We start from the raw sequence: 21,945 nt of genomic DNA, 5'->3' as shown, positions 1-21,945 counted from the left end.
CTGACAGAATGTGGAGAAGTTATCCGGAGAAGTTGCCGAAGGAACTGAACCCAGTTCCGGTTGACTGTTGAAGATTGCAGTTCCTGGGACATCGCTCGAGGCATCAGCAACAGGTGTCTTTCTTTAGCTTTAAAAAAAAATGTATGAACCCACGCCGCCCAATTACATTCATGTGCCAAATTATCCTACTTATCCGTGCGTCTTTAGAATGTGGGAAGAAATCGGAGAGCCCTGAGGAAACCGACAACGATGATATACAATTCAACTCCGTATCACTGCGCCGCCACGCTATCCCCCAAAAAGCATATTCACATTGAATACGATGCCGAAACCCGGGATTGAACCAGGGACCTTTAGATCTTCAGTCTAACGCTCTCCCAACTGAGCTATTTCGGCTCTTCAGCAGCTGCACTTAGAGTGTAATTTCTGTTTGCTTCCGGCAGATTTTAATCATACTATTGTTTTGATTTCGTTGACATTCAACTTCCTTGCGCGGGTCTGATCAAAGTTGTGCCTGACTCCTGGTGAAACTCAGAGACCAACAGTAAATTCCACTTGAAAAGTTACCGATGATTGTAACCCGTCTGATCACAGCAATTAAATGGATTGGATTGATACTGCTTTTATGGAGAGAACTTACCCGGGCAATCTTCACACATTACCGTGTTGCAACTATAGTGGAACAGCTTGGGTGGGTATTCAGTTAGTTCTGGAGCGCTGATCCTTAGTATTACAGTGGGAGATTGTCTCATCCGTACCTTCATTGTATCCGGTGCCCTTAGCCATTTGTTGTCAACACATGATGTAAATCGAACAATGATTTGTGCAATGGTGGGGCTACGTGAGGTTCCTCATCAAGAAACCTAACACCCAGGATTAAACCTAGATACACCAATAAATCTACCTTCCGACTGTATGAATGCTCAAGAAATCAAGAATTCTTGATAATTGTTATTGGCATCAAATAAAGAGCTAGCAGAGTCGCTTACAGACCAGAAGGGAAATTCCACAGTAGGAGGAATTTAGTGGTTGCCAAGTTTGTCATGGGGGAGGGGGGTTGCAGTGGGGATGAGCTCCCACTACCTATTAGATGCTCTCAGTGGAGGGTGTCTCAAATAGCCACTGACAGCCAAGTCAAGCACCTAACCTTAATGTGTGGCTTACCTTCTGAGCCCGAGGGATCCCTTTCTACTGAGGAGGACGGCAAAGGCGGAGTAACTGGCGCCTTAAACCCAGTCGTTTCGGACGGAAAGGACTCGTCAGCCGTGGTTGGCAGCTCATCTAGAAGGAAAACTCTGATCTCAAGCCCCACTGCCTTGCAGTTATACCCACTTTGGAAGTAAACCCCGAGAGAGAGAAAAAAATGTACGTAGCTAGAGTCCCTAAGGCAGACCTGCGTTGAGTTCAACACTCCTGCGACGCCGCTGGTGCCAAACTGTAACGGTGTCTGCTGTTGCTTTTGGATTCATCGGCTGCCAGGAGAGAGGAAGCCCGCTGCGTGGGCAACAGCCTGCTCTCCATATCGTACTGCCCTGGCTTGCGGATCGCATGGACAGCCGGGACGCAACATCCACGGTCGACCCTGACCGACCGGAGGGCCTAAGGATTGTGGTAAACTATGCATACCTGTCTGGACACGCCCCTCTGCTGACTGCTCCTGTGGCTCCTCCCACAGACCCCTGTATAAAGGCGATTGGGGCACTGCTCCTCCCTCAGTCTTCAACATGGTCGTGCTCCCTTTTTGCTGTTAAGTTCACTTCCAGTCTCCTAGAGTTGTTGGTGGAGCATCAAGGAAGGTGAAAAGGGTTGCGAACCTGACACGTTAACTGTTTCTCATTCCACAGATGCGACCTGGCCTGCTGAGTGTTTGCAGCGTTTGCTGCTTTTATTTCAGAAATCCGATCTTGGCAGATTTTTGATTTTCATTCTCTGGTACTTAGCGGATAAATCGCTTGCTGTGACGCATGCTAGGTTACTGAGAGATGGATAGTGTTGAATATCAACTACAATCATCTAAATATCTATAGATACAGGGGTAGTGTGGGAAGTCTAGACAATTGAAAACAGTGAACCAATGTTTCCAAAAGTGTTGATGGATAAACACAAGAAATGTGATTACATTTGACTTCTGTGGAAGAGCAGTTTTGTTTGAAAGGAGGATAGAAATAATAGCTACTTGGTCAAGTATGGGTTGATTAGAGAAATATAGCTTGAATATTTGAAGGTATATCATGTTGAGTAAAAGAAAATCAATGAGGGAAATGCAGTTGATGCTTTGTATATAGACTGCCTAAAACATTTCAAAAATAGCTGCATAATATATTTATCATCAGGGTTAAAGCCATGGAATACAAGAGGCTGTAGCAGTGTGGATAAGTAGCAAGAAGAGGAGAATGGTAGTAAGGGGCGAATGTTCAGACTGAAGAGAAAGGGTACAACGGATTTTCCAGGGGTTGCTACCCGGACCACTGCTTTTGTTAATATTGAACGTTAGAGTTACTTAGACGTAGCTATTGAAATGACAGAATTCCAGACGCAAAACTTGAAAGCATAATAATGAACAGTAAGGGGAATTATTAAAGTACTCTTGAGGATGAAGACAGGCTGGTAAAATTGACAGAGTGTAGCAGATAAATTTAATGCACAACATTTTGAAGTTCAGTAAGATGAACACAGAGAGACAACATAAACAAAGGCACAATTGTAAAAGAAGGACAGGAAGAGGGATCTGGGGAGATAATTACAGTATATGGAGTGTTGAACTCGGCGAAGTATGTTGCAGAATTTGTTAAACTGTTATATAGAATTGTTTGTTTTATAATGAAGAGGTATGTAGTGCAAGAACAAGGAAGTCATGATGAGCCTTTATAAAACACGGGTTCATCTACAAATGGAGTATTATGTTCATGTCTTTGGAGCCACGCTTTAGGAAGGATACATAGAAGTGGTGGTGAAGAGATTTATCAGAATGATTCCAGAGGTGCAATATGGATATAATGGGAAATGAGGGTATTCTTCTTGGAACAGAGAAGATTGCAAGAGGATCTGACAGAAATTTGGAAGGGGTATGGAAGAACTGTTCCCAATGTTGTAGGTAGAGCAGAAGTTACCCAGAGCAGTGTCCTATGCCCAACCATCTTCAGATGCTTCATCGATGACATTGTGGTTTGATCTGTAAGTGGGGGTTGTTTGCTGATTATTACAAAGTTTTCAATTCCATTCCCAGCTCCTCAGCAAATGAAACTGTCAATGCCTGCACAAAACAAATTGTGAAGGGGAAAATGACATTCATGTCACTAACAAGCTAGGCAATCACCATATCCAGACAGGGAGAGTCTAACCAGTCATCACTAATCATTCACAGCAAGTGAATGCCCAAAACCATGGTGAGTTATCACTATCCACGAGAAGGATGCTGAAATCCTCCCCACTTATCGGGAGAGCTCCTGCAACTCTCAAAAATCTCAGCACCATCCAGGTTAAAGCACCTCCATCCACTTATCTAAATATTCGACCCCTCCAACTCTTCACACAGTTGCCTTAGGGTACGCCATCTAAAAACGCACTGCTTTTACTTGCCCTGGCCACGGCAACATCATCTCTAACCCACCATCTCCGTCACTGCGAAGGACGGCATGGTAGCAAAGCAGGTCGCGCAAAGCTTCACAGGGAGCACCGGCTGTATGTTCCTGGCTCAACTCCCCCCCCCCCCCCCCACCACCTCCACCCCCGCTGTCTGTAAGGAGTTTGTACGTTTTCCCCGTGACCACGTGGGTTTCCTCCTGGTGTTTCGATCTCCTCCCACATTCCAACAACGTACGGGTTAGGGTTACTACGTTGTGGGCATGTCATGTTGGCGCCAGAAGCGTGCGACACCTGCTAGGTTGCCCCTGTTACATCCACGACGCAAGCGACACACCAGGCAAACTCTTATCTTTCGTTGTATATGTAACAAATAAAGTTGATCTTTTAACACCAATGGTGCAAGGGAACACCACCACCCGTGAGTTCCCCTTCGTGTCACACATCATTCCGTCTTGGAAATATATCACTGCTCTTTTATCATCAGTGGGCCCAAATCCAGGAAGCAGCTACCCACAACTTAGTGGGAGTACTTCACTAAAAGGACTGGAAAGGACTGAAATGCTCAAGAAATTCTGTGACTCACTAGCACCTCCTGAAGACCAGTCAGGGAGGAGCAACAAATGCTCCCTGGCCAGCAAAGCCACCCCTCTGAAAAGGAATTCAAAAAGACCACCAGCCACAGGTGGCATTGGATGGCGGTAAACAGGAAAGGATGGAGACCAAGAGAAGACCGAAAGGTGCGGATGCTTCCTGCTCTAGCATGGGTTTGCACGGAGTAGGTACAGATGACAGGCCGAGAGGTCTCTTCGTGTTGTATTATGTAACTCTGGTATAAAACAGAGCACGTGATTGACTGGTACCTCCCCAAGTATAATGCGCGTACCCGTTGTCATCGGTATACCAGCTGCAAAATGTGTGCCATTATAACGTGCAACCCTGCAGCGGGACAGATCTCCAAATGCGGCTGGCCCCGGTACAAAAGCATTGCGCTTTGCCCTCCAGTTATAACAGTGTCTCTATGATAATATTTCAAAGCACGATCACAACACATTATAGTTATAAAAGTGCGCGTTATTCTGAATACATGTCGTATTTACTGTATATGCAAAATCTTGACCATTTCCTTACTGCTGTCTATGGGGCTTAGATTCCGACGACAGTGAATCCAGGCCACAGAAAATCCGATATCTTCGTGCATTGAAATCGTGGAGGAAGAGGAACCGAAGTTCAATGGAAAGCTAAACGATTTCCTTTCAATTATTGTTGTTGTAGTTGTTTGCTGATCCATTGAGTGCTAATATGGGCTTGATATGTTACCCATTCGGAGAGCAAGGGAAGGCAAGTAAACTCTGGGTACAAAGCTAGCAATTGAGAACCAAGTTGTATTCCGTTTCGAGACTACGCTGAGGGAGTCCCCAACCTTTAACACTGGAGCCAAAGTCATGGGCTGTGCTTAAACAGAATTCACTCGGCACCGACTGAAAAACAGAGATCACTTGCAAAAAAAATTTAAACGATTGAGTTTATAGCCAAGTCTTTAACGGATCTAATTAGAACATATTGTGTGCGTTAATTATGTTTAACGTAATGCCTTAACTTCTATGTATAGTTTTAGATCAAATAAAATATTTTACTGATTTTATTTAAATATATTCAGCGCCTTAATTTCGACTTGCTAAATTCTAATAATACATTTAAGATGACGATCAATTCTAAGTACAATCACCTGGTCAAATACACAGAAAGCATCAAACTAAATACCAACGTCATAAAATACAGGATACAACGAGTGAATAGGTAGTGGAGATATCTACAAAGTTGGTGCACGGTGAATAAATAAATGCACGCGAATAAAATATGCACAGAATAAACGTGCGCACATTGAATAATTAAAAGATACACAATGTGGAAAATAGTGGAGATCAAATATGCACCTGCGGAATTAATAAAAGCACACCGAATAAATGAAAAGTACCGCGTGTGTCAATGCAAGGTGGACGCGCGCGCTCTGGATAGGCAAACAAACGCGCCGAAACATGCAACGTGTAGCCGTACGCACACAATGAAAATGGGTAAATACTCACCGCGAATATTTATAGAATAATATACACTGAAATATATACACATTGCAAACATACTGTGTATCGGGAACAATTACGTATACAGATTGAACAAGCAGAACATACTGCAACATATAGTGACAATTTTCAATGAACGCGATCGGGAACTTAATCAACAGATATAAAAGTAAATATCTGTAAAGTAAATAGTAATTAAAGATTCTAATACGCACACGGATATTATATACAAAGTTAAAATATATTGATACTATATACGTGGTCAATACGTATATACAGTACGCGTATACAGTGAATATATCCACATCGCCAGTCCTGATGAAGGGTCTCGGCCCGAAACGTCCATTCTTTATTCCTTTCCATGGATGCTGCCTCACCTGCTGAGTTCCTCCGGCATTTTGGGTGTGTTACTCTCGCGCTAAACTTATTTTTACATATAAGCGGGTTGAAGGCACACGGAAGTATCAAAGCTGCGTATATTAAAAGTGCAATCAAGTCAGGTACACAAAATAGAGTAACTGCCACCCGGTAATTTCATCAAAACCCTCGGAGCCAAATACATAACGTACGCTACAATAAACAGTCCCAGGCAAATATCCACAACAAATATACTTAATTGAGGAAAATTGATACAATGTGCACACAAATAGGCGCACAGAAAATAGGCAGGAGAAATCCGCAATGTTAATAAATGCAAAACGATGGCATGAACATCACGAAGTAATTATATCCGCAAAGGAGCCCGACACGGCAGAGTATTCGGCACATCATTCGCTGCACACATATTTCCCCGTGAATAATTACCTTCATTTTATAATTACAGTAGCTGAACTTTGAGAAGGAGTGACTTAGATTCTTTGCGTTAAACCTGGTCCGCGGCAAAGCGGTTGGTGGATGTGGGGTATTATCACACAGATCCGTCTGATCGCACACGGGAGACGGTAGCCCTTTAAAGCTTATGCCTTTTTGACCTCCATGGGTTTGATATAAAAGCTTAATTATGGCGGAACTTCAAAGCTGCGCTCATATCTTGAAGTCTTTTTCCCGATTCTCCAAAATTCACACCTCTATTCCGAGCACCCGGGCTCACCCAGCAGCCAATCGCCTTGAAGCGGACGCCCGTAGCCTGTCGCTTCGCATTCTTTCCGGGGGTCTCCTTGCCCCTCTTCGCCCTTAGTTTCAGAAGCTTCAGGTTTTGTGGAGCCCGCCTTCTTCACTCCCCACTCTCACCACCTGTGAGGATGCTACGATTGGTGAGCTGCTAGTTCTAATCTGGATTCCGGATAAAGAAATGTAGACACAGAAACAGTGAGAGAGAGAGAGAGAGAGAGCGCGCAACACACTCAAAGAACCCCCATTTTGTACACATCTTTCTCTCTCCGTTCAGAAAATTCCAACGAGCTCAGTACAGAGAAGCGCTGCCTTCAGGTTATTCCTTTCAAAATTTCCTCAGGTGACCGTCTTCCTCGCCTCCCTCAACCTGGTGCTACTGGGGATGCGGTGAATTTTCCCGAGTCTCCGCACTGGCTCGATTTCATTCCCAGGGGTTGCGACTGAAATCAGTGTCACTGAAACTGCCCTTGTGGATTCTCCGACTGTCGGGGGACGGTGCGAGTCACTGATATGATTCTTTCGAGGAAATTAGTCGCAATTATGTAATAATTTTTTTCTTTTTTTCTTCAGAAAGAAAAATAAGAATAAAAAATATAAATTAAAAAATTATCTGAAACCATTGATTCTGAACGGATTTGTCGTCGTATCTAACTATTTACCCATTGTTTATTTATCTATTCTATTTTTATTTGCGCCGCTTGTCTTCTTTTGCATATTTGTTGTTTGTCAGTATTTGTGTGTGTGTATTATTTCATTGATTCGACTGTATTTCTCTGACCTACCGAGAATGCCTGAAAGATAAAGAATCTCAGGGTAGTATAGGTGACATATACGTAATTTGATAATATTTTGAACTTTGGATTGTTGTAGTTCCGGTCTGCACTGTAGGTACCACCGATCTGAGCTTTTTAACAGAACATAGAACAATAGAGAACAGAATCAGGTCCTTTGCTGCTCGATATTTGTGCGAACCATGATGCCAAATTAAACTGCACATCTTTACATAAGTGGGCTGTATCCCTCTATTCCCTCTCTGTTCATGTGCCTGGCTAACCGTTACAGTCGGATCTGCTTCTACCACCCCCTCTGGCAGCTCTCTCTCTCTCTGTATAAGAAAAATGCCTCCTAAATCTTCTTTGAACTACCCCACCCCACCTTAAAGCTCTGCCCAATAACTAGCATTTGATATTTCAATCTTAGAAAATATCTACCCTATATATGCCTCGCATATTTTTATAAACTTCTATCAGATCTCCCCTTAGCCCCCAACGCTCCGGGGAGGGGGTGGGGGGCAAGTTGGTCCAACCTCTCCTTACAGCTAATACACTCTTCTCAGGTAACAGCCCAGTGAACCTCTCCTGTACCCTCCGAACCGACGCGCGCTGCCGTTGGAACCCTTCTTACAAAGTGAGCTTCGCAACTATTCGACTAGGATTTAACATTACAACAGGTGAGCCTTCGCTGTAGCTTGTCGCGAATCTGGTCAGTGTGTATCTCATATTTCGTGCACTTCGTACATTCGAAGTGACTCTCCAAATTCCGGGTCACGTTTGCTGCTGCCGGAGTGTTAACTGGTGATCTCCATCCTGCAGTCCAAAGGCATTGGTCGATTATTTCCAAATTCTCTTTTACGCCGTGTGGTCTTCCACACATTCCCCTGTCCCCTATTCAGTTCCCCTCACTCCCGCGATTTTCCACTCGGCGTCACAGACTCTCGTACCCTGCCTCGAAGGCAATGCCCACAGCTCCAATGCTCCCAAACATGACGCATTGTACGCAGTGTGTAAGTACGCTGGCCTTGGAGAAATTTATAAACGTTGCAGAGATTATCTTGAAGTTATTCCGCAGTTGAGCAGTTGCGCTCTCCTAAGTAATATTTGGGAACAAAGGTCTTGCTGTTGTGTACAGGAACGCGAGAAGGCGAATGTGTTTCTCGAGCTCGTTGTTCTATTACATCTGAGCATGGTGAATCCACACTATAACCATCATTAGGCCTTGCTCTTTATCTTGAGAAACGCCTGAAACAACCTCCCAAATACTCTTGATATCTTCAATAACCGAGCTGCCAGATGAAGTGGTGAATGCGGACTCACTTTTAACGTTTAAGAAAAACTTGGACAGATATATGGATGAGAGGGGTTTGGAGGGATATGGTCCGGGTGCAGGTCAGTGGGACTAGGCAGAAAAATGGTTCGGCACAGCCACGAAGGGCCAAAAGGCCTGTTACTGTGCTGTAATGTTCTATGGTTCTATGGTTTTATGGTCACCGTTGGGTAGTGAGCTCCAACATTTCCTTACTCTTGATATAGAGAAAAAAGTTTCCAGATTTAATTCCGCCTTTAAATATCTCGACCAATAGATTTTATTTTTAATCTTAGGATAAAATTCTGCTATAAACCTAAAGCCGTGTGCATTGAACTGACCCGTGGCTGTTTACATCCCATCTAATGGCTCCATAAACAACTTCACAAATACAAGTCTGAGGGAATAATTTCACCTTCTGATCCTATGTTTATCTTTAACGCGGCTCATTTCCATTTTCCTCTGACTCTCTGTTCCCCTATCTCTTTCCCTAACACAGTCTCTCTTCTCCTTGTAATCCCCTTATTCCTCGCTTTCATCTCCTCTGGCAGGTTCTGCGCGCTACTTGCAGTCTGTCAACCCCCCCCCCCCCCCCCATCCTTTCTCTCCCACACACTCACTCTCTCAGCCTTTCTGTGGTTAAGAGCCTGTATTTGGTGTTTGATCAATTGAACAACCCCTTCCCACTTGAGGCCTGATTGGCTGACTCGCAGGGAGAAGGAAAATCCGCAATTAAGTAGCTAATCTGATCCCGGGATGAGTGGAGCTCCATTTCACATCAGTCTTTCACACATGGTAACTTTACACAACAGAATCTGTCTTCAGACCGCCCCGTCATTCTGAGGGATCCGCCGCCGCTTTCTCCCTCCTTTCTTGGGATTCACCTCTGATTGTTGTGATTGCTGCTCCCGCGGACGATGTTTCCCCAAGACACGCTCCACTCACTGTTACTCCTAACCATCTATCTAAAGCTGTGCCAAGCCTGGTAAGTGAAGCCTTTGGGATCCCTCCATCTCTGTTCTCATGTTTGACCCTCCTCGCTCCGCACTTACCCGCAGAGGTTAGAACCTTTTCTTTAATTCTTACTCCCCGTCACATGATGGGTCGATATCAAAGGTTATCAGCTTACGTTTTCAGACAAAACGTTAATGAGCGGGATGGGGTTGGTAGAACCTCATCAGAAGACCTTTGAGGGATTTAAGACACGAAAGAACCCCTTATAAAATCCCAAATATTTTCGGAGGGCAAAGTTGGGAGCTTTCCACAACTTAATCGTTCGAATCTTGTTTTTTCAGGTCAGTGAATAATTTTCTTATGACTGGTCCTAAGGTAAGAAAGATTCTTTTTGATCTTCATTTAATGAATACATTACAATAATTGGAGATATTTTTGTTTAAGTAATTACAGTTCAAACGCGGCTTAAGGGAGTATTTCACCCTCTATTTTGTGGGTTTAAAGCTTTATTGTGGGTATTTTGGAAACACTTTGGGCACCGTTCTACGGGTGTAAGTGTAGAAGCCCTTTATTAAAACTAGGTTTAATTTCATTTGAGGTGAAGCAGTGGGCAGAAGAACGGGTTAATTCGGATAAATGGGCGATAATGAAAAAAATCCGACCCTCCGGCGGGTGAAATGGATGAGGAATTATACATTGCTGATCATTTCGCCGAGTAAAGAGATGCCACTCTCACATTATCAGAGCAGTTGTAGGGATATCTAGGAATACTAGAAGCACAGGTTGATATCTCCGGCATCCCTCACGTTTGTGCCGTGGACATTAGTTGGTTTTGCATATCCCATGATTGTATATTCTATATTCTATAAAGGAAGGGGGGGGGGGGGGTTAATCGTTTGCTCGTCCCTGCTCGCTAGGTTTTGCGCTGATTCCTGTATTGTCTATGTGATGAGTGGAGGTCGCCCACAGTTTGAATTGCAAATTATAAACTGCGATAAATGAGTTCGCTCTTACTTGTCCGCGTCAGAGTAATTGCCCGTCTGAGAAGAGCGGAGACGTGCGGAAGGGAGACTGAATGATAAGGAAATCCGACCCTTTCCCTGCTATTCAGACGAACTGCTTTGAACTTCCCTTCTGATCCTTCTGATCATCGCTGTGGCGGTCCACTGCCGGGAAAGGAAAGTCTAGGTGTAGCGAACGAACGGTCAATCGGATGCTCGCTCGGCACAAGGTTCTGTTTGTCCTCAGACACAACAGCATTCTTGGGGTTGTAGAGACCCGTGTAACCGAGGGTTATGACAGACTATGGGATAGAGATAGGTTTGTCCCCTGATCCCCTTTCGATAGGTCTCTTCATTTGGGATAAATGGGTATGTTTGGACTCTATCTCTGACCTGGCGTGTTTGTTTGCTGCAGGCTTATCTGATTTACTCCAGCAGTGTAGCCGCGGGGGCCCAAAGCGGCATTGAGGAATGCAAACACCAGTTCGCCTGGGATCGCTGGAACTGCCCAGAGCGGGCGCTGCAGCTGTCCACGCACAGCGGCCTGAGGAGCGGTGAGAAACGTTTGGTTTCAGTGGAGCCCGGAATCCTTCCGTGTCCCCAACAATGACCCGATTCTTCCATACAAGCGAAACCAGCCTTTCCAAATACGGAATTACCTGAAAACAGGAATTCCCAAATTCCCGCACATCTCTGCAATCTGAGAAAGACCATCCCTGATACAAATCGTTCTAAAACTGACCACTTTCCAGTTACGCGCTAATCCATAGAATATAAACATTCAGAGGGTCAGGCGGCATCTGTGATCACCTTCCCAGCTTTACTGATTTTATTTCAGATTTCCAGCATCTGCTGTGTTTGAGAGGGGGTGGATTTTTAGATAGATAGATAGATACTTTATTCATCCCCATGGGGAAATTCAACTTTTTTTATGTGCCATGTCAGAGGCCCGCACACCATTAATTCAGATTCGTCTGTTTTCGACCTTTCCACAAAAGCAAAATACTGCGAATGTTGGAAACCTGAAATAAATTGAATTTGCTAGAATTATTCAGTGTGTCGGGCAGCGCTCCTGGAGAGACAACAATAACCTACCCATTCCTTTTCCTCAGAAATCGTATCTGCCGATCATTTCACGTTCTTCTTTCTGACACTTCTCACTCCCGGGGTGGGGGCTGTGGGGGGGTCCCCTTCTTTACGCCTCTCTCTGGGCTTCCCTCTCCCTTCCCGACATTCTACATTCATTGGTGCAAGTGGAAACAGCTGGAAAAACTCGGTGGGCCAGACAACACCTGGACAGTCTCCTTTGTCTCCACGTTTTATTGACGCTCTGCCCATCTCTTTCTCTGTTGTGCTTTACGCCAATCTCAGACCACGTGTAACTTTCAGTTTACGTTTTCTTACACCTACCTCTTAGTGTTGTTGATAATTTACTGCGTGGCTCTGTAAATCTGCGGAGAGCGGGATTAGCCCAGGCAGCCCTCGAACCCGTTCTCCTGACTGATCTGTGCCACATTTACTTATCGTTAGTCTGTGCCCACCGACGGTCCCACACCATTCTTTTCAGATTAGTTTATTATCATATACACTAGGGTGCATTCCTTGCTCGCAAGAAGCTCACGGAGTAAACAGCAATACATGGGAATAATACACAGAAAAATAAATAGAGCGACGAGCGCAAAACAACAGATAGCTGTAAGGAATGTTAGTGCAGATTGAGGTAGTGCAAGAAGAAATGCTAAAGAGACCAGAAGGAAAGAGATGGAATTACGGGTATGTGAGCTGGCAGTCCCCTTCTGAGTTTGATCCTTACCGATCCCGAGCCCCAAATAACCCAACTCGGGCTCATTTAGCCCAGTGAGCTGGTCGAACATCTGATGCAGGGTTTCAACCCGAAACGTAGATAATTCCATCCTTTTCCCATGGCGGAAATGGCGAATACAACAGGGCACTTTAAAGTGATTAAAGAGAAGTATAGCGGGGGTGGGGGGGGGGGGGTTGTCAGAGGTATAGCGCATTTTTTTTACACAGAGTGCGTGGATTGCGCTGCCAGGGGTGGTGGTAGAGGCAGATACATTCGGACCACTTGAGAAACTCTTAAGTAGGTACATGGATGATAGAACAATGGCTATATGTAGAAGGGTTATATGAGGGTTATGTTCACAGTATTTTGGGCCGAATTGCCTGTACTGTGCAATGTGCCACGGGTGCTGTTAGACTCGTTGAGTTCCTCCAGCGGATTGTTAATTGCTGCAGATTCCAGGGTCTGCAGTTTCCCGTCTTCACTGAGCCCTGATCAGCAATGCCATCGGTTGTCTTTGTTCCGCTCCACTCACCCTCTCTGCCATTCCCTCGCCCATCCTCTCTCCTCGCCTCTCACTGCCTGTCCAGTTAACGTCGCACGATCCAAAGGACCGTTCTTTGGTCGTGTTGTCGACTTCATTGATAACAAACACACGAGGTAACGATGATTTACTTTCGCCGACAGCAAACCGAGAGGCTGCCTTCGTTCACGCCATTAGCTCTGCAGGGGTGATGTACACATTGACCAGAAACTGCAGTCTGGGCGATTTCGACAACTGTGGGTGTGACAACTCTCGGAATGGGCAACTGGGTAAGTGTTGGCTGATATTGCCCGGGATGAGTTGGGTGTGAACTGTTAACCCGGCAGGAATGAGTGTAGTAATCATGCACTTTGGTCCTTGGTTGCTTCAGGAGGACAGGGCTGGTTGTGGGGAGGATGCAGCGATAACGTCGGCTTTGGAGAGACAATTTCCAAACAGTTTGTTGACGCTTTGGAGACTGGACAAGATGCGAGAGCAGCCATGAACCTTCACAACAACGAGGCGGGTCGAAAGGTAAAGTTAACACCTAATCACAGATAGAAAGATAGCAACCAGGAACCAAACGACTTCAGCGCTTGAGCCTGAAAGGTTCCGGGAAGTACTTTGATCGCATAAAGGTTAGTGAAGAGAAGGAACTTGCTTTCCCCGATGTCATGGCATTTTAAAGATTGGGATACATGGATCGACATAGTCTGGAGACACAAGTGTAGAACAACTGCACCTAAACGGTATGCATCGCCCTGGCATTGTATTTAAACCAAACACTTGTGTGCATGTTGCATGTTTCAACCCAACATGCACCTTCTCCAAGTATTCATTCATCAAGGAGCTTCTGCTAAGGGTCTGGATTGTCTTATTGCACCAATTACATTTGACCCATTCTTTTCTAATCTGTTTTCTATTCATGCGCTTTATTTTGTTGGAAAACATTTCATGTGGTGTCTCATCAATTCCACTTTGAATACCCAAATATTCACCATCTACTCTTTCCTCTTATCTCTTCTCCCTGCGGGCATCCTCGGAGTTATTATACATATTGCATACAGTACTTAAAACACATTTTTAGAAAGTCCTTGAATTGGGACACTCTGAACCCATTAAATTGGTTAGGATGGTTTATATTCCTACACCTCCTAATCACAAATTTATCTACCATGCTTCAGTTGCCACCTTCCTGCACATTTTACCGATCTGCAAAATCCATTGGCAAAATTTGTTTACCTCATGGTTTACTCTCTCTCCAACCTTATGGTCAACAAAGCAGGATTTGCCCTATCAATTAAGCAATTAATATGAATCATTAATAACTGAGGCTGATCACTGTGAAATAAATTGCCTCTTTGAAATCCAGATATACTACATCCACCGGTTTCTCCTTATCTACCCCACCCATTTATAATCGTCAAAATACTATAGATTGAGCAAAGATCTTTCTATATGATTTTATATTTTGCTGACTCTGCTTCATTATAATTTCAAGGTGCTTTGCAACCACTCCCTTAATAATGAATTTTAGTCACATAAAAACCATATTTGCACACTTTCTCTGGCTGTCCCTCCATTCCTGAATACAATGTTAATTTGCCTGTCTGTTGTATGGAACTTAGATAGATTACAACAAATATCCAATATCCGAGCAATCACCAGTTTTAGAAAGTTTAACCATCTGGTTCCAGGAATTGTTAACCTTTTACTTCCATTAATCTCCCCAATACTTTTACTTCATCATTAATTATTTGGATTCCTTGCCCTCATTAGTTCCTTGGCTTCTCAGCCCTTTGCACTTTCTATTGTAAAGACAAGTACAAAAAATGTTTGAAATTTCAGTAACTTCCTAATTTATTTTGTTCCTGCTGCAGACTCCATTGATTTTTGATTTCATCTTTTACACATAATGCAGAATTCAGTTTTTATATTTTTGTTCATTTACCTTTAAATATTATTTATTTATTTTCCCTCTTTAACCTGCCTTTTCACCATTTTCTAGTTTCAGCATTTCCTCAGTCCTAAGTTTTGTCACGCTTCTTGGCACATCAGGAACCTCTAGTTTTAATATAAAGGTATCTTGGGTTAGGAATGTAAGGGTCACTTTCACTGATCATGAAGATCTCCCAACAAAAGGCAACTTTTGGATGAATAGGAAATTATCTATTTATTTGCTTTTAAATAATGATTTAAACTGAGTTTAAAAGGAAACATAATCAAAATCCAGAGTCAGGTAGATTAGCTCACATTGAATCCATTGCATGTAAGCCAGCAGATTGAATCCGTTTCCCCTCTGGAATCTGAATGATATAATTGTACGACATACATGGAGACCTTCTGGGTGATTGTACCTGTACTAGCCTCATCCAATTCACTGCTATTTCTTGGAAGTTTTTGATTTTTCCACCTTTTAAGCAACTTTGAAATTGGTTTTTGAAAGTTATTCTTGAAAATGTTTTTGTCACCAACAGTTCTTCCCTGTCTTAAAGTGCACTGCATAAAATCAATTAATCATACCTCTGCTTCTTGATTAAATAAACTTGTATCTTGTAATTGCTAGTGGAGGCCGGTTCCCTTATTTAATTGTCAAATCCTGCCATCTCTTTGAACTAGTCCATTAAATCTCAATTTAACCTTTTAGGGAAGGTTCCCTAAGGAGAAAGTCCTTTAATGGAATCTCCTCCTCCTCGATAGCTATCTAATAAACATTCTCTGAAACCTTTGCAGAGGGTTGACTCTGTCTCAGCTGTGGAGCCTGGAACTCCATAGAGATCTGCTGAGTGACATACATCATTAAATATTACAATTTCTATTTCTTGCTGCACTCTCTTAAAGGTCACTCTATGGCCTTATCCATTGGAGCAGTGAATTTCAACAGCTAAAAGCCAAGTTAGGGAGTAGATTAACGTTGAATCTCACAATAGCCACAACTGCTTGAACCTTGGCATGGTTCAGACAAGCACCATATATGGTGGGAAGTAGGTAGAGAGAAATCAGAGAAAGATTGTCTGCAAGCTATCTTGGTCGTCTACCTGTTGGAGATGCATTGCCGTGAGGTGGTACCTGATCTTCTTTGCATCTTCAGTAATAAAGTTGTGAAGGAAGAGGATATTTAAGAGGAGAAAGGTGAGAAAACAAGCTCAAGAGGGTTATTTTAGAAGTTGGTGGCATTTCCCTAGGCTGGGTGCCTTTGCACAAATATCATTCCATTTTAGCCATGTCCTGTGATCTCTGAGCAAGAGAAGTGGTCAGCATGTTCAACCAGATACTGTTAATGACTGGACAGCAATATTGTTGCTGAGAGTTAAGATTGGTTGTACTTGAATTTGTTATTCCATCAACCATGGGAGATAATGAGAAAACCACCATAGTTTCAAATTATAGAATGATGTACTGGGCACTGTTTTTAAATGTTTTGTATACCATAATTATTAATATCAGAAGCTTCTGACTCTTAGAAGATAGAACAGCACAGCACACAATCATGCCCTTCAGCCCACAATGTCTGATCCTACCATGAGGCTAAAGTAAAATAATTCGATTTGGCTGCACACGGTCTATATCCCTCCATTCCTGCATTTTCATGCATCTGGCTAAATGCCTCTTAAACTCTGCTTTAATGTCTGCTTCCACTTTGCCCCTGACAGTGCATTCCGTGCCCCAACCACTCTCTGTGTGAAAAACCTACCCTGCACACCTCCTTTAAACTCTCTCCCTCCCTCCTTAAAGCAATGCCTTCTAGCTTAAGACATTTCCACTCTGGGAAGAAAAGCATTAATTTAAGTCCCATTCCAGAGGACCATAATGATGCTCCAATATATCATCTTAAGAAGGTAAGCTCTATTTAAGAGATATCAGTCGAATGTGACATTAAAACAAGACCCTTCTGTCATCTCATCTCAAATTGATACTAAAGAACTTGTGGCACCATGGAAAGATCATGTGAGGTCTCCCCAATGTCCAAGTTCATATTTATCTTCCCATCAAAATGAATACAACATGTTACATGGTTGTTGTTTGTGGGAATTTGTTGTATGGAGAAGAACAGCACATTATAAGTGTGATTGCATTTCAATTATACTTCAAAGGCTGGAAATCACCTTGACAATACTGAAGTCATGATAGATGTAAAATGTAAGTTTGCCCTATTATTTCTATGATAATAAACACTGGTCTTGTACTTACTAATTTGAAATATTTATATTTTTGACCTTCAGGCAGTTAAAGGCACAATGAAACAGACCTGTAAGTGCCATGGTGTGTCTGGGAGTTGCACCACACAGACCTGTTGGCTTCAACTACCTGAATTCCGAGAGGTCGGTAACTACCTGAAGGAAAAGTATCACAAAGCCCTGAAGGTTGACCTTCTTAAAGGGGCAGGAAACAGTGCAGCCAGCAGAGGAGCGATCGCTGAAACCTTCAGTGCCATTTCCAAGAAGGAGCTGGTTCACCTGGAAGATTCCCCAGATTACTGCCTGGAAAACAAGACCCTAGGTCTACAGGGGACAGAAGGAAGGGAATGCGTCAAAAAGGGTAAACACCTGAGCAAATGGGAGAAGCGGAGCTGCAAGAGGCTGTGTGGGGATTGCGGACTGTCTGTAGGGGAGAGACAAGCACAGATGATGAGCAGTTGTAACTGCAAATTCCACTGGTGCTGTGCAGTGAAGTGTGAACAGTGCCGGAAAACCATCACCAAATATTTCTGTGTGAAGAAGGATAAGAAATCCAGGAATGAGAGTGCATCAAAAAGGAAGGAAGCACGGCCTGGCAGGAGACACTAAGGTCGTCCTTTGAAACAACGTGTCCCTTGAGTGACAATGATACAGATCATTAAAAAATGGCATTTAAATAAAGTGGCAACCCTATTTGGTCTCAGCATTAGCAAAGCAGTAAGTAGATGTAAGAAGAAGCACCGTGCTCCTTTTAAGAAGATGGACAAATTTCTTTCAGTCATAGAGCATTGATCCATTTTTTTGATGTTTTGCAAAATACTAAGCAATTAAGTGAACAACAACTTGTAAGTACACCAGTGCAGTTATTGATGAATTAACGTGTTATTAGGCTGCATTTTTGCCTACTTTAAAGCATGCATCAATGATGGCATTAGGACCAGTTATACTCCCATGTCTGCCATTTAGAACACCCATATCTTTTTTATTATTAATAAGTTTGCTGCCTTCATTTTGACCGTCCCCTTTCTTTTCAGAGTATTGTTCTTTATTTTACCTTATTTCTGTCTAAAAAAGTGAAACCTATTCAATTCCCACCTTTGTCAGCCTCAAGATGGCCCACATGTTTGACAGCCAATTAAGTACTTCAGAAGTGCAAACAACTTCTTGTGATGTAACATCATAATGCTACCTGGTGGGCAATATAATGGGTATGGGCTTTTGACCAGATCCTCTATCACCTCAAAAGTTATGGGAGAGGGTATCCATTTGGTCAAGATGCCTGTTCAATCCCATGTCTGTAGTTTGTTCCCATCTGGTACACACAAGAATTCATAAACTCTTTGCATAAAATATCTGAGAACCTTTTGCCAAGATGTTAGAAGATACAGGCCACCAACACTCTCTCCTCCTCATTGAAAAGGTCATAAAAATACTAAGAAGGAAATGAATTCTATTGACAGCCCTGTAAACCCAAATATGACAAAGGAACCTCTATGGTGTGTCTTACTCTCCGCAGTTCCAGTGTTCTTTTTCATGGACACAGTGAAATAAAAATTTTGGAGCTTGATTTCTGAGATTATAACTACCTTATATATGCAATAAGGAATTCTGGAGATTTTAAGTAATTTTTATTTAGTTTCTCATTGAGGCTGGACTAGTGGAAGGGAATTAGCCAGTGGCTGAAGAAGCACCAAGGAAAACAAATTTTTGAAAATATAGACAAGAACTGAATTCTATTTTCTAAAATTATCAACTGAAATGGATCATATGAACGGGAGTGGGCCATTCAGTCCCATGAACCTGTTCTGCCATTCAACTGGATCACAATTGACCATCCTGGCTAGCCAGTGTTGTTTCCCCATCAAGTTGCTATTCTCTTTACCTGAAAATATTTAGCTCAAATTGGCAGAGGCTGAGTGCAGGGAGACAATATAAATAATATTAACCCTGGTCTTGCAGGGATCAGGGAAGGTATTTCTGGTTTTACCCTGATGTGGAGTTAGTTACGAAACTCTTACCTCCTCCCATCACTTCTACAATAAAACGGGGTGCAGGTTCCTGAGGACCTCAGCTGTGCCTTGAAAAAAAATCGGAAGTATGAAAGGATTGATTTTCCACGTTACTTTGAACAGCCGTCATTTGATACAACTTCAGAATCGTAAGATTAAAACATGATAGTTTTTGATGTGAAGAGATCCCAGATTATATGTAATTATGTGTAACGTTGGGCTGATGTTTTTGCTGTAAGTGACAATGAAGGTAAAACCCCGCAATGATCCGCTAATTCTGTCAAAACGGCACAAGCAACGCAATGCAAATTAAGTATAAACAATTTTGCCGATATTACTATGCCGAGCTTCTTTCAACTTGACGGAAAAAGGACTATTTAATTGTGTTATACACAACAACACGAAGCACTTTGTACACCGTTAAGTTATTGCACCGGTTTGACGCTCTGAGATTTAGTTGATTTTCAACGTTAGATTGGATTAAATGTAGACATTGTGCAGTTTGTAATTAAAGAAAAAATAGTTCTTGTTCCGCCTTTGACTTAAGAGTGATGCCATTAATATATGGCCGCGGTTATTTGCAGATGCTAGTTATTCTTTGGTACAAGGACCGCTGACATTCTCGGCGAGGCTCAGCTTCGTTTCCCATTATGCCGAAATCAAATACTATATTACATCTTTTATTGTTTCTTTTAAGTTTGTATGCATTTCCTTAAAAAATTAACGTCAGGACACAACAAGCCGGTATTAGTAACAAGAACTGTTAATGTCAATCGCGCCCTTTGTTAGGTTTTCCGTAAAGGTTTAAATTTACCATTAACAAATGTATACTTAAATAGATAAATAAGCTTGCAGCTTTGTTTGAGGAATCTAACATACAAACAGCGTAAACCAATAATTTAAAAAATCTCCTAATGTATTAAGTTCTGATAATCTATGCATCGTCTATCGAAACACTGACGTGTAGACATTTTAAATACGCATACACCCACCCACCCACCCCACCCCATACACACACGATTTATTCAAGCTCTACGTTTACATTTAATTGATAGACAATTATTGTATGTGTATCTTGCTGTGTACTGTTGTATCTCGAACGTTGGTCTACAGGCGTGAAAATTTAAGTTTAAATTCACACCGATACAAATTTAAATTTCTTTAAAAGCACATTTAAATGCAATAATGCGATTATAATTGGCATTTTAAACGTTAGGCTAAAATATCTCCTTGAGATCCTGGCACCATTATTTCGGCCTTTCAGTAATTACAATTGAAGTATTTGAGAATTGAAAAACTGGGGCATGAATCCCTTCCATTTGTATTTTCATGGCTTTAAAAAATAATAATGTAGGCAGAGCGTCGTCCATGAACTGGGAGACTCTATTAACTGGGAGAAGCGGTCAGGGGGATACACGTTTGCATAATGCACTAACCAGTCCAATTTCGTCAGACTGGAAGCTGGAAGATTTATAAAACAGCATGCTTCTGAACTTTGTGAGATTTCCATTTCTACTACAACGTCCCCTCGGAGTTTCTTCTGTCCTCACAACTGTTCAAACAGTTGCTTCAGTACACAACAGGTAGGTTTCAGATCTATTTCCCCGAGATCCTACTGGAGGGAGCAGTAGATCAGCGGGTAAACGCACTCTCCTCTCACCAACTCGCTCAACATTTAAATTCATTTTCTTAATTCTGAATCCACTGCAAATCTCTCCCAACTATTGCTTAGGGGTTCCATTTAAAACACGGCTTTAAAAAAATCGCCTTGAAATTTAAATGCAGGAACATCCAAACACCGGTGATTAGGTGCGTCTTCGACTTTACTGAACACTTCCCCCAAAGTCAGGAGTGATTTCAGAACAGGGACCATTGTGATTCGCATTTTGCAGCGATATTTCTGTTAGCAAAAGACAAAGCAACTGACAAAAAACAACAATAGCAGAAACTTTAGAACATCAACACACAAGAGATTCTGCAGTCGCTGGAAGTCCGGCGTAACTAACACAAAAAGCTGGAGGGACTCAGGGGGTCAGGCAGTATCTATGGAACGGAAAAAACAGCCGACGTTTCGGGCCGAAACCTTTCAACAGGACCATCAACCCCCCCCCCCCCCCAATAAATATCCAAACCAGGCACGTGTGTGTGGCGATTTCACTCTTTAGTATTTAAACCCTGCGAGGCTATCTGGCTTATCTCCGCGCCGTCTCTGAAAAATCACTCTTCTTCCTTTCCCATGGTAATTTCATCTTTGCTTCTCTTCAAGTGTTGATCCAATTCGCGTTTAAAACGTCTTATTTAAATATCCTTTCACTAACATTCGAGACGGACCATTTAAGATAATCAGAATCAGGTTTATTATCACCGGCATGTGACGTGACATTTATTAACTTAGCGACAGCAATTCAATGCAATACATAATCTAGCACAGAGAGAACAAAATAATAAATAAAATAATAAGTAAATCAATTACGTATATTGAACAGATTTTAAAAAACGTGCAAAAACAGAAGTACTGTATATTAAAAAAGTGAGGTAGTGTCCAAAGATTCAATGTCCATTTAGGAATCGGATGGCAGAGGGGAAGAAGCTGTTTCTGAATCACTGAGTGTGTGCCTTCA

At 42.6% G+C, this 21,945-nt stretch overlaps 1 protein-coding gene and 1 non-coding gene across 2 annotated transcripts; one reads left to right on the top strand and one right to left on the bottom strand.

Moving 5' to 3' along the window:
* Positions 1–323: 323 nt before the first annotated feature.
* Positions 324–396, bottom strand: trnaf-gaa (transfer RNA phenylalanine (anticodon GAA)). Its single transcript has one exon. It is a non-coding gene; the product is annotated as a tRNA-Phe (tRNA).
* Positions 397–9,649: 9,253 nt separating this feature from the next.
* Positions 9,650–19,827, top strand: wnt8b (wingless-type MMTV integration site family, member 8b). The gene is made up of 6 exons (XM_073025772.1): positions 9,650–9,843; positions 10,154–10,187; positions 11,229–11,367; positions 13,302–13,427; positions 13,529–13,671; positions 17,361–19,827. Exons 1-6 carry the CDS (start codon positions 9,776–9,778, stop codon positions 17,922–17,924), a joined length of 1,074 nt encoding a protein of 357 aa, XP_072881873.1. The 5' UTR covers positions 9,650–9,775; the 3' UTR covers positions 17,925–19,827.
* The last annotated feature ends 2,118 nt before the right edge of the window (positions 19,828–21,945 follow it).

The sequence above is a fragment of the Hemitrygon akajei genome, chromosome 21, assembly GCF_048418815.1.
Source record: "Hemitrygon akajei chromosome 21, sHemAka1.3, whole genome shotgun sequence".
In the NCBI taxonomy this organism is placed as follows: domain Eukaryota; kingdom Metazoa; phylum Chordata; class Chondrichthyes; order Myliobatiformes; family Dasyatidae; genus Hemitrygon; species Hemitrygon akajei.
This window is presented reverse-complemented; position numbering and strand designations above follow the sequence as displayed.

Bases quoted from the DNA above. Each gene is read 5' to 3' on its own strand.
- wnt8b (XM_073025772.1), top strand. From the start codon at position 9,776: ATGTTTCCCCAAGACACGCTCCACTCACTGTTACTCCTAACCATCTAT. The intron at 9,844-10,153 runs GTAAGTGAAGCC...TTGTTTTTTCAG, and splicing joins CTAAAGCTGTGCCAAGCCTG to GTCAGTGAATAATTTTCTTA. The intron at 13,672-17,360 runs GTAAAGTTAACA...TTTGACCTTCAG, and splicing joins ACAACGAGGCGGGTCGAAAG to GCAGTTAAAGGCACAATGAA.